This window comes from Rhamphochromis sp. 'chilingali' (assembly GCF_963969265.1).
Source record: "Rhamphochromis sp. 'chilingali' genome assembly, chromosome: 4".
In the NCBI taxonomy this organism is placed as follows: Eukaryota; Metazoa; Chordata; class Actinopteri; order Cichliformes; family Cichlidae; genus Rhamphochromis; species Rhamphochromis sp. 'chilingali'.
In genome coordinates this window covers 37,231,536-37,253,315 of record NC_137948.1, presented here as the reverse complement: position 1 = coordinate 37,253,315, position 21,780 = coordinate 37,231,536, and the positions used below count along the sequence as shown (strand labels likewise).

The window sequence follows — 21,780 nt, the reverse complement described above, 5'->3', positions numbered from 1 at the left end:
AGAGACACCTTAAACTCTGTGAAACTTTGGTTTTCTTTCTTTTATTGTAAGCAAAGGTGTGCCCTTACTGTGTTAATTAGTTCATCGTTGTGGAAGCAGGTAGGGGTTCTCTGCCATTTTTGTTTCAACTGTTTTCTCCTGTTTTGGTTAGACAGGGAGCTCAGCCATTGTATTTTGTTTTGGTTAGAGAGTACTTGGTTTGATTTTTAGCTAAAGGGGGTGTTTTGTTTGTTGTTTTGGCCTTGGAGACCCTGAAGAAGAGAGCTTCCCTGTGTTTATTTTTACTGTAGTAGTTTCGGGCAATAAATCATGTTTAATGACATCTATTCTCCAGTAGTTCATGTTTTCTCTTTCACTTTGTGTTACCCCTCACTCCAGTCAACACTTCGTTTTTAAGTGGGGCGTAACAGGGCTGGACCAGGTGATGCTGAAGCCACCCTTAGTTATGCTGCAATAGACGTAGGCTGCCGGGGATTCCCATGATGCATTGAGTTTTTCCTTTCCAGTCACCAGTTTCTCACTCACTATGTGTTAATAAACCTCTCTGCATTGAATCATATCTGTTATTAATCTCTGTCTCTCTTCCACAGCATGTCTTTATCCTGTCTTCCTTCTCTCACCCCAACCGGTCGCAGCAGATGGCCCCGCCCCTCCCTGAGCCTGGTTCTGCTGGAGTTTTCTTCTTGTTCAAAGGGAGTTTTTCCTTCCCACTGTCGCCAAAGTGCTTGCTCATAGGGGGTCATATGATTGTTGAGTCTTTCTCGGTATCTATTATTGTATGATCTACTGTACAATACAAAGCGCCTTGAGGTGACTGCTGTTGTGATTTGGAGCTATATAAATAAAATTGAATTGAATTCTCAATATGTGAAAATTTGGTTTCAAGTAAAGGTCAAGCCATTTTATTAGGGAAGAAAATCATAAAATATAGAGTTTATTGCACATCAACAAGGGAAAAAAATACAAGAAACATCTGAAATAAATCATTTTAACAAGTACTATCAATCCTTTCACTATTAAGAAAAACTCACTGCATGTTTAGACCCTGATCGATCAGTTTTTTTGTGAGCTGAGTGAAAGGAATAAACTCATTTGGTAAGACAACATATATAATATAAGTAACATAAACAATAACAGTAACAGAAGCACAGCGGGTAGACAAACATACATAAGGATGCTCATTTTACAGACTTCATGATACAGGCCTACAGCTTGTGGAATAGTGCACTCCATGTTAAAAAAAATGTAAATATTTTCTAATAGCTCTGTGAATGATATATATACACATTTATTTATCTGTACATGTGAGGTTGTGTTGCATTCTGAGGTTCTTCCATAGTTTGGTTTGAAGGCCCTACACAGTGTCTGGTCAGGTGATCATAATCCTCTGCAAAAGTGCCTTTTAAAAAGAAAACAACCCTCTAAGTCAGGGGTGGGGAACTCCAGGCCTCAAGGGCCAGTGTCCTGTAGGTTTTAGATCTCACCCTGGGTCCACAAACCTGAATCAAATGATTATCATTAACAGGCCTCTGGAGAACTTCAAGACATGTTGAGGACATAATTTAGCCATTTAAATCAGCTGTTGGATCAAGAACACATCTAAAACCTACAGGACACCACCCATTGAAGCCTGGAGTTCCCCCACCCCTGCCAAGTCAAGAAAGGCAGTGGCTATAGTATGGTGTCCATTCAGATGGAAGACATGATCTTCTTTATGTCACCCCACAGTTTTAAAATCACAAAGTATTTTTTTTCACGGAATGGCTCTCTTCCACAGTTTTTTCTTTTTGTTCCGTCATCCTCCCCTCACCCCGAACCAACTCAAGGGTTTGCATGATGGATATTTCTTCCTGTTAAAAGGGAGTTTTTCCTTCTCACTGTCACCATTTGATTGTTGGGTTTTCTCTGTATTAACGTGGGGTGTTAACTTACAGTACAAAGTACCTTGAGCCGAATGTTGTTGTGATTTGGCGCTACATCAATAAAAATGAATGAGATCAGCATGTATGTGATTTGATAGAATCTGAGTTGCTTAGATAAAAGTTATAATCATAGACTTAGAAGCAATCAAAGTGCTGCAATGATAGCAAGTGTTGTTCTGTGCAAATGTTTGAGGCACTTGGATCTTTTGATTGTTTTCCATCGCACTGTACCACAAGGAAAGGCTCATGATTAGTCCCAGTTTTCCTCTGGAGCACATCACTGACCCTAAATATTTGACAAAAGTCATAAAGAGCTGTCTCCAGCAGCAAGATAAACAGCCCGTATGGTTTCCACAGAGTCTTAATGTCAACATAACAGAATCATTCAAGGATGATAAGACAGAACTCAGGCTAAACAAACAAGAAGTGGGACAACCTGCCCGTTGAGTACCTTAAGAAATTGTACGTCCATATTTATTGTGCTACAACTTTTCCCAACAGAATTCTGTAAGCATTTTTTTAACATATTAAACTATTCCTTCATTTAATTTAAGATTAATGCAAAACAACGTTTAATTTATCTGAAGCTGAGGTCACTTCTGCAGGTTTAAATGAAAAAATGCCCAGAGGTTTCCCATGTCACATTAGTATAACTGATAATGGAAAAAAATAACCTTTGACTCCTATAAATGTACAACCCTATGAAAATAACATCAAACACAAAGGGAGGAGAAACCAATGAATATTTCTCTGTTGCTGATTTAGAATCTGTGGGAAACACTGTCGCACATGTTTCCAGTCAAATGATTTCTACAAACACGCTGACGTGTATGGTTCTTCTTTTTATACTCCATTGCTCAGTAAATCTGTGAATATGGCTTTTTCCCAGTAAACATCTGTCACAGAGGCAAAAACACAAAAAATGTTCAAAAAGATTACAAAATATGAGCATATTTATAATTGTATGTTAACTCATAGTAACTCATCCATGTCTTACTGGAACACAAATACCACCTGATATTACAACAAGGTCAGCACACTGTAAAAGTTATTTTAACCCCATATTTAAATTAAATTTTAAAAAAGTAAACATTCCTGTTAAAACTAATAAATTTTTGTAATTAAAAGTAAAAAGAAAATGTAAAAAAAAATAGTCCTTTTAAATTTGATGCCAGCAACACAAAGTCAAGACTGAGGAATATTTATCACGGTTTTCCAGACCTGTTGCTCTATAATCAAATATTCTCTCATGTTCAACAGTGCTCATGTGGTCTGGCAGTGTCTTATTTAAAGGTAGAGTGTGTAAAATCTCACCACCAGATGTCAGTAAATTGCAGTCAACTGAGCTCTGATTACTTATCTCAATTCAAGTGTAATAATTCCAGCTACGGTGCCTGCTGGTGGACAAACACTTTTCACTTAGCAATAAATCGGGAATTAAACAATGAATATGTGTTTTGCAGTTTTGCAGTACTTTTTTTGACACACGAATCACCTCTGACCACAGCCGTTCGACATTTAGCTATCAATATGCTGTTTGCTCTGGTAGATGCTGTAAAATTTAGTGAAAGGACTACGATTCGAGCCGATAAGTCAGTGAAGCGAACCTCAGTGAGCTGCTGATAAGCACCGCTGTTTTTACCGTTGTTAGCTGCTGTTAGCTGGCATTATGTTGGACTTTGACACCTAGCAAGTAAACTCTGATACAATGGGATACTCTGAAACAAAGTGTTTATCACAGGGAAAGTGACAAACACTTTCCTAACATTAGCTGGCCTAATGTTAACTTGTAAATGGCAGTTGTTGTTTAGCTGGCTTGTTGGTAACAATAAGTAATTGTGACAATATCGTAAATTAGCATGATTATGCACATTAGAAGTTCTAATTTAGAACCCTAACTTCAGTTCAGGAGATGAGGTTAAGGTAAGAAGGAACAGGATAAGCTAGAAATGAGTGAGGAGAGGTAAAGAAAAAGACAAAATGATAAAAATGTACATGTTCAAATGTTAAATAGTCAGATATAGTTTGAAGGAACTGTAAAATACAAAGTTGTAAGGTGTATTATGTATTTGGCCGGTCTATAGTCATGTACATGAAACACAATTAGGTGGAACGGTGATGTCCAACTCAGCTACTGTACTGTAGATGGTGGGCAACATGGTGCCTTCCACAAACCCACGCATCCTCCTATGTATTTTTAATGGATTCATTTAAAGTTTATAAGAATGCATCAATTTGTTGGGTGGCATAATTACTGACTGATCTATGTATATTTTTGAGTACACTATTTTTCTAATAAATAACATTAAAAACCCACTTACTGTACCTTTAAATAAGCACAGACCTCCCTGAAAATACTGGCTTTGAAAGCATGTGTTGCCCCCAAACTTGCATGTATCAGCCAACAATAATGGTGCTTTCACAGATGTGGAAATCACCCATGATAATGGCTTATTATGGACCAGAAATTCTTTCCCATTTCTGAGAAACTGTTTTCTTGTTTAAATATTTGCTCAAACAGTCTTTCACAATGTGATGAACCCCTGGTCTATGGCCTGTTACCAGTTAGTTAATTAGCTGTGGGAACCAAGTGATTTTCAGCACTACACAACTTTTGCAGTCTTTTAAAGCTAGCATAAAATCCAACTTGAGGGTATATTTTCAATTTGCTGAAAGCATCAGTTTATATATATGTATATGTGTATATTTATTAACCTGTGTGTATCTGGTTTAAATGATGACACATGGGCTTTTATGTAATAAAGTACACTGTAAAAAACATGCATGCTGTTAAAAAAATTATGCAATTCTGCCACTCAACCCGGCAGTTATCAAAGAGAATATTACAGTCAAAGAGAATTACACAGAAAAGTGCCATTTCCTCACCACTCACTCATATCGATTGGCAGAGCGAACAGCCCTTTCCTCCAGAAGATAAATGAGACGTCCTGGAAAAACATGGGGGCATAGTTAGCTTCCCTCATGAGGGCAGATGACAAGAGTTGAGTCCAGATCCAAACGGAAGGCGGGGTATAGCGGCTGAGAGAACGAATAATGGAAAGTGTGCAGGAGCACCATGGAGTCCGAGATGCTGTAAAAGGACAAAGCTCCTTTCTGGCGCTCCAGAAACACGCCGATCCTGGGGGAGGGCGGTGCAGCGACCGTGGTCTTGCGGTTATCGTGCCATGCAGCATATCCAGCATGACTACACCTCAGCCGCCAAGAGTGCTCGTTGCGCCCAAGCAGGCAGGGCTTCCCGCCACCTTTGCGCCCGATCCCACGGTAGGTGACGCCTATGTCAATCCACCCACCTCCTCTCCACTCAACCTCCCAGTAGCTGGCACCACCAAACTGGCCCTCCCTGCACAGGACTTGCGCCACTGAGTCAAAGCGCTGTGGATGAGGCTGGTAGGGCTGTGGCTCCTCGCCACAATGAGCACCCTGGGGCCCCTCCAGGAGAACCAAGGTAGGATGAGCTGTCTCGGGGTCAAAGGTCAGATGGCACGAAACTAGAGCAAGGAAACAGAAAGAAAAAAAAAACTAACAGTTAAACACCAAAAAGGCTCTGAATGAAACAGTTGGATTGCAAATGACATTTAGCAATGTCATTTGCAATCCAGGATTTATGACTAAATCCTTAGTCATAAATCACTAAGGATTTATGACTGAAATGTTACAACTCGTCAGGTGGCCATAACACTACAGAACACTTTTCTGTTAAGCAGAGGAGTGGGTGTTTGAGGGTAACTGATGCATAAAACTTTAAATTCTGAAACGTGAAGACAATTTAAACGTTCTATAGAAGTCTGGAAGTAAAGGTGTCTCAGGTCTGACCTTTGTAAACAACTTCCTGATGAGCAATTCATTTCAGTTTCATCTTAAAAATTTTGGGCATTCTGTTTATTAGAAAGGGAGATATTTTCATTAGCTAACAACCTGTGATTGACAAGTCCCTAGCCAATGAGAACAGTTTCACTGTAAGATCCATTGCTTGCTGATCAAATGTGTTTTCAAAACTCCAAGATGGTCATGATGCCATACCAACCAGCTGCATTCTAATTCTCCCCACTCTCCATTTGATTTTCCTCCTCTTATAAAGTCAGAATAAAGTTGGCATCAGGAGAAAACTTGCTATTATCCTCCTAATTTAGCAGAGAACTGAACCAGCTGTTGTCTACTCTGTCAGGTTGTAGAGGTTTTCCCACTGACGTTTAAGCCTTGCAGTATTTCAGTTGACTTTTTGGCACAGTGGACACAAACGACACACAGACACTGACCAAATGAATTATTAAACCCTGACAAGGTGCTGGTAATGCTGTCATTGTGTCAGCAGGCTCAGTCGTGTTGGAACATGGTGCTGATCTTAATGATAGACCAGGAAGTCATAAATACAGTATGATGTCCATCCATCATTAATGAGCATCTAGACTGAGGTTTCAGATTTCCCAGCAGGATTCTTATTATCTGGTCAAGTAGGAGGACGCAGAACAAGCAAAGACTGAGGGAAAAGAGGTGACAAAGCAGAGAAAGATGGGTAATGACAATTAGGGTGCTTGCTCTCAATGGTTGTACCAGGGACTAAAAAAGGCACTAAAAAAGGAAAAAAGCATGCTTCTGAGTCACACTTAAGGGAAAAAAGATGATATACTTACACCTGAGGAAAGCTGCCCTCATCCTCTGATCAGGCGCCTGCAGAGACAGAGACGACAGCGGGAACGACACTGGTGCTGCTTGAACGAGACAAAAAAACAGAAAAGTGCCTGCTGAACAAAACTGTATCAATAACACATTTTTTATCTTCTTTTGCTTAAGCTGTAGAGGGATGATGAGCAAAATGTTGAATGAATTTTGAATAGCACGTTGGGAACACCACAAAAGTTTTCAAGTTAACAAATGGAAACATTTCTTTGTATTTTAAACCAGCTTAAACAGAAATAGGAAACATGTTTACATGCAGTTTAGTAACTTAGAGGCAGCGTTTTCATGCTGTTGGCCCTTTATCATGATGGCTGACCGTCGCTGTCCAAGGTTCAGCAGTACCAAGAGTGGGTGGCTTGGTTGGAAGGTAGTTATTGAACACATAACTTAACCTTTACTGGCATTTATTAAATTTGTAACGTGTTAATAATGAACACACCATGATTAGGTTGACTCTGGGACTCGCATTTTTGATTTCTGAACAAACAGAATCAGACTGTAACCATGTTAGAGGTTCTGTAAGGCGGTACAATCTAAGAATTTAATGAAAATCGAATTAAGCGTTGCAGGACGGTCTGCACTGCTAAACTCTATACACTACCTTGTACTTATTTAAACTTATGTAATGTTGTGCACTTTAAAAGCCCCTTTAAAAGTACCTTTCTAGTTTTATTGATTCCAAAAGCACAACACATTCACACAGCACTTATTGTACCCTTCAAGCAGGGTTCAAACAGCGCAATCCAACCTATCACCATGCCACCTCGTAGCATGGTGGTGGAATGGTAAGTCATTAAAATCCCCACTGTGATACATTTTCTTTTGTTATGAATCTCATGCAGACCTTCTCTGTAATGCAGTGACACTGGAGATAAGACTTGTAATGTCGCTTTTCTTGAATCATGATCTGGTTACTTGTCGGTAACTTACTGTTGTTGTCATGAGAGTAAGCCTCTTATCACACGTCAGTTCACAGGTACCTGGGCTATAATTGTATTTCTCTGATGCACTGAGTAAAACAAGACAAGTCCCTTGATATTCAAGAGGAGGCAACAGAAATCTCCCAAACTGGGGAGCGCACACCAAAGCAGTGAATTTCAGTTCAGTATTATTCATATAGCACCAATTCACAGCAACAGTCTCCTCCCCACAGTATTACAGAGAGAACCCCCCAATTAAGGCGATCCCCTATGAGGAAACGCTTGGCAACAATGGGAAAGAAAAACTCACTTTTAACAGAAAGAGACGTCCAACAGAACCAGGATCCGGGAGAGGCAGGATCTCATGTCATTTGGATATATCATATTTATTATATTAAATTATAGTCATGTGAAAAGAAACATTTCATATGACACTATGCAGCCTGGTGAAAAACTAAGTGCATGCTTATTGTTTCTATAGGGATGGTGAGTAGCAGCCAGGCGCTGCTAATCAAATCACTTGATTTGCTGATCATCAGCAAATGTGAGCAGATTTTAAAGGCATAGTTAGCATGTTAAAAGTTTATGACAGCACAATTAGAAAAAGTACTGAACAAGACTTTTTATTTGAAAAGGTTTTTGAGAGAAAACCTCTTTTCTCTGAAAAACATGGCAGCACAGTAAAGCTGCATTTGAACAAACTACAAGACTTGTGGATAGATGAGACCACACAGTTTGGCCAAAATGCACAGCACCACATTTGGAGGAAAAAAGTCAGAGCATATGAGTACAAACACCCCACACTAACTGCCAGGCATGGGGGTGGAGGTGTGATGATTTGGGCTCATTTTGCAGCCACTGGACCCGAGCACCTCGCAGTCTCCACTTTATACCAAAGTAAACTGAAGTGATGTTCAGCAGCTTCAAAATAAAAGAATCAGGATGTTTTGATGGCCAAGTCGACCTGACTGAAATGCTGTGTAATGAACTGAAGCAACATTGTAAAGAAGAGTGAGCCAAAATTCCTCCAGAAAAATGTGAGAGACTGTTTTTGTACACGAAGTAAGTATTACTACATTACATTATATTACATTATCTTTTTGCCACTTACCCCGGGTTGCATGTTGCCCTGTAGACAGTTGCACTTGCTGAGGTTTGGAGTTCACCGCACTGTGAATTCGACCACCTCCCCAATACAACAGATATGAATGGTATGAATGATATTTGGTTTGAAATAATGTCACAACAAACAACATGCCAATCAGTCAAATTCACAAATTTGGAGAGTTTCCATTAAAAGAAAGAAAGAAAGAAAGAAAGAAAGAAAGAAAGAAAGAAAGAAAGAAAGATCCCCTCTGAGCACATACAGGGAGTGCAGAATTATTAGGCAAGTTGTATTTTTGAGGAATAATTTTATTATTGAACAACAACCATGTTCTCAATGAACCCAAAAAATTCATTAATATCAAAGCTGAATGTTTTTGGAAGTAGTTTTTAGTTTTAGCTATTTTAGGGGGATATCTGTGTGTGCAGGTGACTATTACTGTGCATAATAATTAGGCAACTTAACAAAAAACAAATATATACCCATTTCAATTATTTATTTTTACCAGTGAAACCAATATAACATCTCCACATTCACAAATATACATTTCTGACATTCAAAAACAAAACAAAAACAAATCAGCGACCAATATAGCCACCTTTCTTTGCAAGGACACTCAAAAGCCTGCCATCCATAGATTCTGTCAGTGTTTTGATCTGTTCACCATCAACATTGCGTGCAGCAGCAACCACAGCCTCCCAGACACTGTTCAGAGAGGTGTACTGTTTTCCCTCCTTGTAAATCTCACATTTGATGATGGACCACAGGTTCTCAATGGGGTTCAGATCAGGTGAACAAGGTGGCCATGTCATTAGTTTTTCTTCTTTTATACCCTTTCTTGCCAGCCACGCTGTGGAGTACTTGGACGCGTGTGATGGAGCATTGTCCTGCATGAAAATCATGTTTTTCTTGAAGGATGCAGACTTCTTCCTGCACCACTGCTTGAAGAAGGTGTCTTCCAGAAACTGGCAGTAGGACTGGGAGTTGAGCTTGACTCCATCCTCAACCCGAAAAGGCCCCACAAGCTCATCTTTGATGATACCAGCCCAAGCCAGTACTCCACCTCCACCTTGCTGGCGTCTGAGTCGGACTGGAGCTCTCTGCCCTTTACCAATCCAGCCACGGGCCCATCCATCTGGCCCATCAAGACTCACTCTCATTTCATCAGTCCATAAAACCTTAGAAAAACCAGTCTTGAGATATTTCTTGGCCCAGTCTTGACGTTTCAGCTTGTGTGTCTTGTTCAGTGGTGGTCGTCTTTCAGCCTTTCTTACCTTGGCCATGTCTCTGAGTATTGCACACCTTGTGCTTTTGGGCACTCCAGTGATGTTGCAGCTCTGAAATATGGCCAAACTGGTGGCAAGTGGCATCTTGGCAGCTGCACGCTTGACTTTTCTCAGTTCATGGGCAGTTATTTTGCGCCTTGGTTTTTCCACACGCTTCTTGCGACCCTGTTGACTATTTTGAATGAAACGCTTGATTGTTCGATGATCACGCTTCAGAAGCTTTGCAATTTTCAGACTGCTGCATCCCTCTGCAAGATATCTCACTATTTTTGACTTTTCTGAGCCTGTCAAGTCCTTCTTTTGACCCATTTTGCCAAAGGAAAGGACAAAGGAGCTTGGAAAGAAAAGCGTCTGGACTTCTTTAAGTTGCTTGAAGACGTTTCACCTCTCATCCGAGAAGCTTCTTCAGTTCTAAGGTCAAATGGTGGAGAGTCCCAGATATAAACCCAGTGGGAGTGACCCCCCACAGAGGGACAAAAGGACCCCCTGATGATCCTCTAATCGCCTGAGCCAAGGTGTGAAACTGGGCGTGGGTCCCAATCAGCCAGAGTTTCGGGTGTGTTCATTGTGAAACCTGGCCCCACCTTATCATGTGAATTCCTGAGGTCAGATGGCCCAGGATGTGAGTGGGCGTTAAGGCGTCTGGGAAGGGAACTCAAAACTGGATTATAGATGGCAGAGAGTTGGTGTCGTAAACCCCCGCCTCTGTTCAAAGATGGTCGCTCACAGTGGACATAGATGGCTTCTTTCACTCCTCTTTCGAACCATCTGTCCTCTCTGTCCAAAATGTGAACATTGGCATCCTCGAAAGAGTGTCCTTTATCCTTAAGATGCAGATGGACTGCTGAGTCTTGTCCTGTGGAGGTGGCTCTTCTGTGTTGTGCCATGCGCTTGTGAAGTGGCTGTTTGGTCTCTCCAATGTAGAGGTCTGAGCATTCCTCGCTGCACTGTACAGCATACACCACATTGTTAAGTCTGTGTTTTGGCGTTTTGTCTTTCGGGTGAACCAGTTTCTGTCTGAGCGTGTTGCTGGGTCTGAAATACACTGGGATGTCATGCTTGGAGAAAACTCTCCTGAGTTTCTCTGATACACCGGCTACATAGGGGATGACAATGTTGTTGCGTCTGTCCTTCTTATCCTCCCTCGCTGTCCTAAGAAGGACAGACGCAACAACATTGTCATCCCCATTGTCAAGCTCCTTTGACTACGATGACCTGGATGACTGAGAACCTTCACAGACAAAGGAAAGGACGTTGCCTAATAATTATGCACACCTGATATAGGGTGTTGATGTCATTAGACCACACCCCTTCTCATTACAGAGATGCACATCACCTAATATGCTTAATTGGTAGTAGGCTTTCGAGCCTATACAGCTTGGAGTAAGACATGCATGAAGAGGATGATTGTTTTTTTTGTACTTTTTATATTTTACATTTATATTTATTATTGAAACTTGCACCAAGGGAGTGGCACTCCAATTTCGTTGTACTCTGTACAATGACAATAAAGGCTATTCTATTCTATTCTATTCTATTCTATTCTATTCTATTCTATTCTATGTGGACAAAATACTCATTTGCCAAATAATTCTGCACTCCCTGTAAAACCCCCACAAAAAAACAATTTAACCTCCTAGGACCTGGCGTCCACATATGTTGACTACCCATTTTGGGTTGTCTAGACCAAAATACCAAATTTTGCTGCAGAAGGGCCTGATATCCACTGACAAGGACGTTACACTGCCACTGTTCTATCGAAATTTAATGTGAATGTCCTCATATGTGAATCTCATTTTTCTCAGAAACAAAAATAAGGTAAAAAAAAAAAAAAAAAAAAAAATCACGTAATTCTTTGTTTTTACATTCATCAGGTCCTAATCAGCCCAAATAGCAAAGATAAATTAAAAATGCTGCCATGGAAGAGTTTGGGTCTTAGGAGGTTAAAAAAGCTCTTAGGAAAAAAATATAAAAAATGAATTAATAACAAATCTGCAGTTATGCCGGCAACTTTTTGAGGCTGCAGTTACAGCAGTGCTTTGAGAAAAATGCTATCAGCAACATGGTAACATGCAGTGTCCACTATCTCAGCGTGCTAACATGCTTATAAAAAAGTGAAAGGATGGGACGATAAAATGTCCGAAGTTTGTCCATAAACAGCTGCAACGTATTTAACACACTGAATTTTAATGTAATGGTTTTGCTGCAAGAAAACTGTTTCACACTTTTTACAGCAATGAAATATTTTCTATAATATGGAGACTACTGCAGAAAGTGCTCACACTGATGGATCCACACTACAATCCCTTAATCACATCATGTCTTAATTAGCTCCACTATCTTTGTGCTAACCCCCTAATATAATGTGGACGGTGCTGCTTCAAATGACACCAAAATGAACAGATTAGAATAGAGAGGAGCTCATCCTGGTCCTCTTCAGCATCAATGATTAACAATTCCACTCGGTGTTAAAGGTCATAGAAAACCTGGTAAAAACGGGTCACCCTGAGCTTTGACTGTGCATGTTTGTGTGTGTCGTGTTTGTTGTGCTTACTTTTTACATGCTCTCCACCAGATTTGTAGTTATCATTAACTGGAAGAGAAATAATAACAAAAATAATAATAATAATACAGTGCACATACAGCTCATATATGTATATGAATCCATAAATGGACTTGTGATATGATCCGAATATAGACCATGGGAAGGGATGGGAATCGAGAACCGGTTCTCTACAAAAACCGGTTCCCAGTAGGCCAGTTCCTTGGAATCTTCCTGCCTATCGATTCCTCTTGCACTCTTGCTACGACCAGCTGATTTCAGTTCGTGTGTCTTTGGCGTGGATATGGACATTACATTACAACTTTGGCTCTTAGCAAGCGCCTGCAAAGACAGAATGCCAACGCTAAGCTAACCAAGAGCCCAGATTGACGTTAAAGCTGAGTAAATGCTGACCAAGTCCAGCACTGTGCTAAAATGAGCCATCATTTGCTGTGAAGTCAGCCGCTGGTGAACTTCAACAGGTAACAAACTGATGAGCAGTCAGGCTGCAGCCCCTGTTTCTACCTGTCCACATTTCTAAAGTAGAACTCCTGTGTCGACCGCTCTAAAGTCTCTTTGTGTTGGTTTTCATCTTTGATTTGTGCTGTCAGCTCTGTGTTGACACCAAAATACTAAGAGTCACGTGTGTGCTCATCAGGACAGGGATCTGTGTTGGTGTGTGGGGCTGTAGGTTTATATTGTTGACAGTGTTTCAGGTCATTTTACAAAGTAACATGAAAGGAACGTAATGAGTAGTATAACAAATGTCTTTCTCCTGGGTGTAATTAAGTAACGTGCGTTGTTACTTTTTAGAAAATTGCTCTGTGTAATATCTGCAATAACTTTTTTTATTTACTTTTTTGAGTAATGACGCCAACACTGATCACAACAAAGAGGAGAAATACCTCCAACATGCACAAACATTTGACCACTCGGCATGCTATTAATTCCCATGAATGTAATGGTAATGTGATATTCTCATTGAGAGCCATTGAGAATTGATAAGTCATATTGATAATGAATTGCTAAATTCTTATCAATTCCCATCCCTAACTGTGAGTCGGTGTTAGCATCTTTGAAGCTCATCCTGAGTCCAGGTGGTGCTACCTACCTGCGGGGGTGATCTTGTCGACCTCCTCCCTGCAGACCTCCTCTATGTGGCTACGGAGGTGGCCCAGTGCTCTCCTGGCACCACTGAAGGCCTCCGTGGGCAGGCTGAGGGTGCCGGAGTGCCGACCAGTGGCGAAAGGCATGCAGAGCAGCTGGGTGGCCTGAGCCAATGAGAAAAGAGTGGAAACTATACTCCAGGCGCTGCAGATTTGGCCCGCCTTCCCCCCCACCCTCCACCCTCAATTCCTCGTACAATTAAATTTGAAAATAACACTTAGGCAGTTGCCGTCTTTTTCCACTAGCCACTGCTGACTCATTCTCTCCTTTCATCCGTTCTTTCTGCTCATAACTCGTTCACACACTGACTGGATCTTTCTAAGTACCCACTCAGGTGAGTTCTTATGTCCTCCAGGATGCATTAACAGTAATGGGTGAGTATCCAATACAAGAGCTGCTAACGATTTGATTTTTCTGAGTGAGAACAATCGAGAGTAAAAGTGGGCGATGTGCAGGCGTCCTTTAAAGCACATCAGCAACCAATTCTGTTGTAATTGATGAGCCAATAACAGATAATCAATCAGCAGCCGTTTGGATAATTGATGATTTTCTGGAAACAATTGAGAACATCTGATAGCCCCAGTGTCTCAAATGTGAGAATGAAGTCTTTTCTTTCTTTTACTCTGAAGTTAGTTCAATATTTTATCAGTTTGTAATTCCATGACGGGTGAGAACAAAGTTCTACAACTTCACCAATAAACCGAACACTTGCACCTGCACGTTCATGATGCACATGGGATTGTGTCCAGTGACCTACAACGTCTGTTTCAGTTTGCTGTGAAGGACAGGTGATAAGCAAGGACTGTATTGGAGTTGCCAAAAACATGCATACAAGCATGTGAGGGCCTAACAAACTACTGAGTACTACTTTGAGTTGCTGCAATTAAATTTTATCAAAATGGACTAACCTACCTCATTATTTGTTCATTTTGATTTTTGATGTGTCTTTTCATTTCCTTTAAATGATGTGGCATCTTCTAATTCCTAACACATTATTGAATCCACATCAGTAAGAATATCCATCATGAGTTGCTTGCTTCACTGAAATCTGATTTTTTTTTTTTTTAAATTTTGGGAGCAGTGTATGCATCTTATATTAGGCCTTGGTGCAGCTACCCAAATTCGTTTCTGTCTTGTCTGTTTAAGCTCCTTTCCCTGTGTGGCCACCTTCTTTTTAAGCTTTCTTCTTTTTGATTGGTTGAGACTCAGAAACAGAAGGTTTGGTAGGTAATGGGAGGGGCTTCTGTGCTCATAACCAGAGCTGTGTGCCTTAGATCAGCAGTCCCCAACCTTTTTTGCGCCACGGACCGGTTTATGCCCGACAATATTTTCACGGACCGGCCTTTAAGGTGTCGCGGATAAATACAACAAAATAAAACTAGTACCAGTACAGAAAAAAAGAAGATTTATTCATAACACACGTGAAAAGACCCAGGAAAACTGAGTTAATGAAAAAACGATAACAAAATAACGCTGAAAACCGATAAAAACCCTGAAAACCAGACATTTCACACCTGAGCCTCAACTCTCGCGGCCCGGTACCAAACGACTCACGGACCGGTACCGGTCCGAGGCCCGGGGGTTGGGGACCGCTGCCTTAGATGACTATGTTTGATCTCAGTGACATCATAGAGGACCACAAGTAAAGGAAAATATTTCGGGAACTGAACGTTTAGAGCAGTCTGAAATCTTTTTGCCTCACAAAGATCACATGTATTTATGTGTCCCTCATGATTGTCAAGTTTAGCCATGTTTAATGTCAGCATATGGCAGAAAATAAGGAAACATATAACAGGTCTCCTTTAAGTAAGTATATAAGTAAGTGATATTAAAGAATGACTTTTAAGCCGACCTAGTGTCTTTCCATGAACAAACTTATATAATAATGTAACAAACTTCCTTCCCTTTGTAACCAGCAAACTGCATTCATCCTCACCTGTAAGAAATGAGCATTATCCTCAGACTGCAGCAGCTGGCTGATCTCCTCGTCTCGCCTCCTCAGCTCCTCCAGGTCCTTCTCCATCAGCTCTATGTCACTTTCAGCTCTCGCCACGATTGCGCGCTCTTTCGCTTCCAGCCTCGCTCGGGCCTACAGCACACAAGCAGAAGATTTAATTCCCTTACAAAACTGTGAACGTTTCACATTATTCTCCTCAGAGCTGCTACTGTTGCAAATACTGGCAATATTAGAACTTATGCTTCTAGCTCCTGCTACTCACCTCCGCCTTGGTTTTCTCCAGGCATAGTGCCATATCAGCAAACAGAGCCTCACCATCCTCCAGAACAGCAGACGCCGACACCTAAAAGACGCACATTAGAGTAGAACAGAGCATGTATTTAAAGATGGCATAAAGCAGAGAATGCAATCTTCTGGAAAACTCTTTGATGGCATCCTCAACAGCCTTATGATATATTAACAGACATATCTTCATGACATACTTCAAAAAGAAACCCATGTCATTTCGAATGGCCTCACTCTCTACATTAGGAGTGAGAAAAATTCTTATTTCACAGTGTTTAAGACATGCTTATTGTAGTTTCATCCAGGCATACAAACTTTCTTACAATGAACACAATTATATGGGTAATTAACAAGCAGAAAACTTTGGTGACGAAAAATTACGCCAAAAAAACAAATGAGGCTTCGTCCAAGAGTGGATCCACTGAGACTCCCATGTTAAAATATCCACCTTTAGCAGTGACACTGACAGGTCTATGGCCTAGTGCAAACACTTTATTTAACATCTATATCAATTTCACCTTTACTATAACTGTATGGTAAGTGAATTTTTGTGTTACTCACTTGTTTGGAATTTTTTAGGGCGTACTAAGGCGAGGTAGCTTTGACTGATGGCACGCCCAGAAGAAGCTAGCAGCCATCAGTTAGGCGTCACCTTTGGTAATTTGAAAATAGACCTCGTCTATTTTAGTGTTGGTGTCTCCCTGAGTGCTTGGGCATGGTGAGTAAAATTAGTGTTTTATTAGTCTGTTATTTGGCATCAATTAGCATTTATTTGTGACTGTGCATGAAATATGCACGATTTACGGATGCAGTGTGCTAGCATTACTTAGTTCACCCATTATAGTAACTTTTATATCTAATGTTGAGGCTTCATAATGTGGAAATCACAAACCAACAGGTTTGTTATGGACATAAGGTTGCCATCATTGCCCAGCTGTGGTTAGGTCCATCTTTTATACACAGTCTGTAGTATGTAGCCACATATTACACTCGCAGAGCATTGTGGCACTGCACATCAACCCATAAACCACCAACAGTGAAGCCTGGTGGTAGGAACATCATGGTGCGGGGCTGTTTTTCAACATAAGACACTGGCAGACTTCATATAACTGAAGGAAGGATAAATGGAGCAATGTACAGAGACAAGAATCTGCTGCCATCAACCAGGATGCTGAAGATGAAATGATGGTGGACGTTTAAGATCAGAAGACAGCTTGTGTGGAAGAATGGACCAAAATCACATCGGAGCAGTGCAGTTTTTCTGTACCGGAGGTATCTTGAAGGTGTCATTAGCAACAAAGACTTTTTTAGCAAGTATAAAATACATTTCAGCTAGCATGTTCAATTCTTATTCCCTGTGTCATATCACTTTATTACACAGTACTCAATTTATGGACTCTTTTTTTCTTTATATATGGTGAAAATGTTATCCCAATATATTCACTGCAAAAAATGTTGACCAATTCAGCACTTTAAAGAGAATATTACACTTTATATTTGTTAAATTACAAAACTACATTGTGGATATGTGGGAAGTTCAGATTTCAACCTTTTGGGACAGAACGGAAAATTTTCCCATTTAGTTCTTTGTAGGTTTTATGAGTAAAAATACACTAAATATAAACATTTAACATCCTGCACGTTTAAGTAGATCCATTACCATTTAAATTATTATTTTTAAAAATTAAAATTAAAATTAAAAATATTTTTTAATTTGCTAATATAACAGGCAAACTAACCAGAATCACACGATTACAATTTCAACCTCCAGAGCAACAAGCCAAGATGGCAGGGTATCTGTCTGAGGTTACTGTGAGCGGATAGAGTGACTTCCCAAGAGTGGATGGAAGGAGACGATGCTCGGGGGAGGGAGGAGAAATAGCTTTCCTGGAAGTCTGAAAGGGTGTTAGAGAAACTAGAATACAAATTGGCACTGTACTTGGAACTAACACGATCCCCAGAGGGCAGGATGTTGGTGTGCAGGGGAAAAATTTGCGTGAGTCTTGCCTACATTGCATAATAACAATAACAACATGATGACCTGAGAGAAAATCAAAAACAATTAAAATAACATTTGACTAATTTAAAAGCGAGCGTATGCATGTATTTTTTTTTTTACAGCTGTAAATAACTTAACGTTAAAACAAAAGAGTTGGTCAGTCACAGTGAACTCAAAATATACAACTGATATATACAGTACATATATATATATATATATATATATATATATATATATATATATATATATATATCCTGTTTCTTTAAAAACAGGACACATTAAAAATACTGAATGTCAAACAAGTAGCTGGAATTGAAAAAAAAAGACATTAAATTATTATTAGTAATTTCAAAACCCACATAATTCTCAGTTAAAGCAGACTCAGTGTCATTATAGAACATATGAATCATTAGTTTACAGGATTTTGTAAAAACAAACAAACAAAAATTGTGGATTTTTATACAAAAGTCTGAACAGAAAGAAGTAAAGGAGAGCACCAAGTTATTTCACAGTGTCTGTTTCAGCATCTTTCCAATGGTTTCCTGTCTCCCTTTGAATTGATTGACTCTTAATGGCTTTCCAACTTTCTCTCTCTACACTCATTTCAAGGTCAGTTTCATGAAATATTACAGTGTTAAAAACACAAAGAGGACTGAGCAGGTTTCCATCTCACACTACGCTCTGCAACACGGTGGTGTGAAAAAAATGAGTCGAGCCAATGAAAACTGTAGCATTTTTGGGATGATTCACATCATGGATGTGCAGCCAACAGAGCAGCAGCTTTTCAAAACTATGCCATGGAGAACTAGAGCAGTTCTGAAGGTAAAAGTGGGTCCAGCCTGTTACAGGCAAGGTGTCCTTAATAAAGTGTCCAGTGAGTGTAAGTTGCATAGATTTCAAACAGATGTCAGCATTAATTTTATATTCGACTGGTTGCTCCAGCAAATTCAGCCCAGGAGCTGATGTGCCAGTGGAAGTCACACTTGCTGTGAAGCATGGTGATGGAAATGTCATGCTTTGGAGTTCATTGCCATGTCAACGGATGGAGAGCTAGAAAACTATCGGCATCATATCAAACTGCTTGAAGAAAGCTTGAAGGCATGTCTGAAATTTGAAATTGAGACTATAGTGGAACTTTCAACAATGGTAATGGTCCTAGGCATGTTAGATCATCCAAAGGTGGGAACAGGAGAGCTGAAGCCCACTAAAATGAAGACATTTATCACAGAAGAGTGGTCAAAAGTTTCAGCAAGCCCGTGTTAGAGGCTGATGGATTAGTTTGTTTCTGTTAATTAGTGCGATACACCACAAGTACTAGACATCTATGGACATTAGGTTACATCTGGTCGGCCAGTCATTAACTTTAAAAAGACGTCCTGTTACAATTACATTTACTACTTGAAAAGTCATCTTTTAAGGATATTAATAGCCCAATTACCATGATACATACATTTACCTATACCCAATGAGCAGTTTTCTACTGATCTGTGACACAGGTGTGTCTATGAGTTTGTCCTTTCTGTAAGAGAAGCTGAGGTATTGGGTGACAACAGCTAACATTTTCCAGGTAAGTTCCTGGTGTACCAGTTAATTTCCCAGTACCAAGAACTACCCACAGGCCACAGAATCATCAGGACATACTGGGTGTGTTTGTGTTTTTGTCACCTTGAGAGACTCCAAGTTTTGTTGAAACTCCTGCAGCTCTCTCTCTCCGGTCCGTATCCTCCCCTGGACCATCCTCTGAGACTCCTGGAGCTGGAGCTGACAGACAAACAGAGAAACAGATGGAGGCGGACAGACAAACAATTAGAGAATAAGACATCCATTCAGATATTTGGCATGAGCATTTTTACTGCATTCGGGGGAATTACTGTCCATGTGGTGAAAGCTCGTAAAATATCTCATATATAACACAGCTGTTATACAAGTGCCTTATCTTTTAAAAGACTGATAACTGTTCATAAGCAACATCATTAATAAGTGCTAAACTGAGAGGTAATTACTAACTAATTATTAGTTGGCTTGCAAACCACCATTGAAAATTATCTGGATGGTTACTGTAAATTGCAGCTTTGGAAATTGCTACTAAAATACTCCACAGTACACCCACAAACATCATATGGATGGCTATGATAAAGGTGAAACTGATATTAATAATGGTTGTTTTCACTGCGGTTGGGTTGGGTTTGGGAACCAACAAACTATACTGTTAGGATTTTCCTAAACCTAACAAATCAAATTATTTGCAGACATAATGAAAGGACATGTATGCTCATTATGCTCAGGTTTAACTTTAAATTATGGATGCATTGATGCAGCTTATTTTAAAATGCAAAAAAAGAAGAAGAAGATTTTATTGTAGTTGCTATCCACAAAGTTGGAAAGCATTAAGAGAAGCTGTGAGCACCGTCTGCAAGCAAAGGTCTAACTTAATGATTAAATCTGAAGCCAGGACAAATAGTGCAGCTATTATTTCTGATGGTGTTTGGCACAGAACAGAGTGTGTTTTATCTTCTCTGTCCAGGTACTGAGACATAATTTTGCATGATTTAACTTCTGTGGCATCACCTCAGCCAACTGCTGCTGTAAGGCGTCCTTACAGTGCAATAGTTATAAATCTAAATCTATTTAGTTAATCGATTTCACTCTTGTTTGGACTCTTCCTACATACTAAAGTCGTACTTAGCAGCTTATTATCTGCAGTAAATTTTGTGGGGATTCTGTAAGTTCAGTTCAACACTACTAAGTTTATTTTTAAGAAAAGAGAAGAAGAAAGTATTTCCTGTTTGTTTGATGAACAATGTTTTTCTTTTTAGAAGTGAACAGAAATTTTATGTGGCTCTTTCCAACTGAGGGTCCCCCCCCACACACACACACTTTTCGGGGTATCCTGACTTAATGTGAGAGTCTTAACTCTGTGCTGTATTATACGATACTCAGAGTTTCTCTCAGCAGTACCTGTCTCCTAGCTCTCTGCGCTTCCACACTGGGCGCTTCCTCCTGGTCGGCCTGGCACAGCAGGCAGTACCCGCTCCACTCCACCGCAGCCCCTGCCTCGGAGCCGCTCCCCTCGGGCTCCAGCCCCAGGCGGTGCTGAGCGCACAGCTTCTCCGCCACACATTCTACCGCTGGCACCAACTTGTGGCGTCGCAAAGTACCGACCTCACGGTGCGGCAGGACGTGAAGCTTGCAGAAAGACGCCAGGCACACCAGGCACGACTTGTCCGCCCTCAGTTTACTCTCCGCCGTGCAGAAGTCGCAGGGAACTTCCCCGACTCCCCCCAGGTAGACCTCCGGCGCTGTGTCAATCTCATTCAGCTTGAGTTTGCCGAGAACCTCGGCGAGCACAGTGTTCCTCCGCAGCACCGGCCGAGGGCTGAACGTGTCCCGGCACTGAGGGCAGCTGAACTGACCCGAGTCCACCCGGTCCCAGTAGCTGTTGATGCATGCCATGCAGTAGGTGTGTCCACAGGGGATAGACACCGGGTCCTTCAAGATGTCCAGGCAGATGGGACACCTGAACTGGCTCTCCGTCACCGAGATATTCGCCTGAGCCATCTCAGCGGTCGGCTCCGTCCACTTCCCCGGATCGGCTCTGAGCTGCCCGATCACTCCGTTCCTGATATTAACACAAGCATTTCCTGACTTCCACGTTATTGTGAAGAGGCGTGGTAAGCAGACAGGAATAGCCTTCCGCAATGTCATACCTCCCATTAGTTTAAGCGCCACCCTCGTGCCCTGATTATTGTCTTACAGGCATGTATGCATTAAGGTGGACAGGAAACTCTACAGCTAACTTACACCAAGGAGCCCTACTCTAAAAAACTATCACAGATTTAACACCGTCTGTGAAGCTGTTTTAAGAAATAAGTGTGTTCAAAGTATATTTAGCACCATCT

At 40.7% G+C, this 21,780-nt stretch overlaps 1 protein-coding gene across 3 annotated transcripts; it reads right to left on the bottom strand.

Moving 5' to 3' along the window:
- Window positions 1–884: 884 nt before the first annotated feature.
- LOC308394844 (E3 ubiquitin/ISG15 ligase TRIM25-like) lies at window positions 885–21,546 on the bottom strand. Of its 3 annotated transcripts, none has more exons than XM_080879416.1 (9): window positions 20,840–21,546; window positions 19,547–19,642; window positions 15,860–15,940; window positions 15,577–15,729; window positions 13,585–13,744; window positions 12,486–12,524; window positions 8,652–8,726; window positions 6,575–6,652; window positions 885–5,431 (listed from the first exon to the last, which is right to left on the bottom strand). In XM_080879416.1, the coding sequence occupies exons 1-9, from the start codon at window positions 21,437–21,439 to the stop codon at window positions 4,893–4,895; spliced, it is 1,821 nt and encodes a 606-aa protein (XP_080735542.1). In that variant the 5' UTR covers window positions 21,440–21,546; the 3' UTR covers window positions 885–4,892. The 3 variants fall into 3 exon arrangements, with proteins under 3 accessions (XP_080735542.1, XP_080735543.1, XP_080735544.1); XM_080879417.1 differs by having other exon boundaries at window positions 6,575–6,649; XM_080879418.1 differs by lacking the exon at window positions 8,652–8,726 and having other exon boundaries at window positions 6,575–6,649.
- Window positions 21,547–21,780: the final 234 nt, after the last annotated feature.

What these genes read in the sequence shown, in the direction of transcription:
- LOC308394844 (XM_080879416.1), bottom strand. Translation starts at nt 21,439, where the DNA reads ATGGCTCAGGCGAATATCTCGGTGACGGAGAGCCAGTTCAGGTGTCCC. An exon ending in CGCAGAGAGCTAGGAGACAG is followed by an intron (nt 19,643 to 20,839) that starts GTACTGCTGAGA and finishes TTTGTCTGTCAG; the next exon opens with CTCCAGCTCCAGGAGTCTCA. An exon ending in ATAATGCTCATTTCTTACAG is followed by an intron (nt 13,745 to 15,576) that starts GTGAGGATGAAT and finishes TCATTGGCTCAG; the next exon opens with GCCACCCAGCTGCTCTGCAT.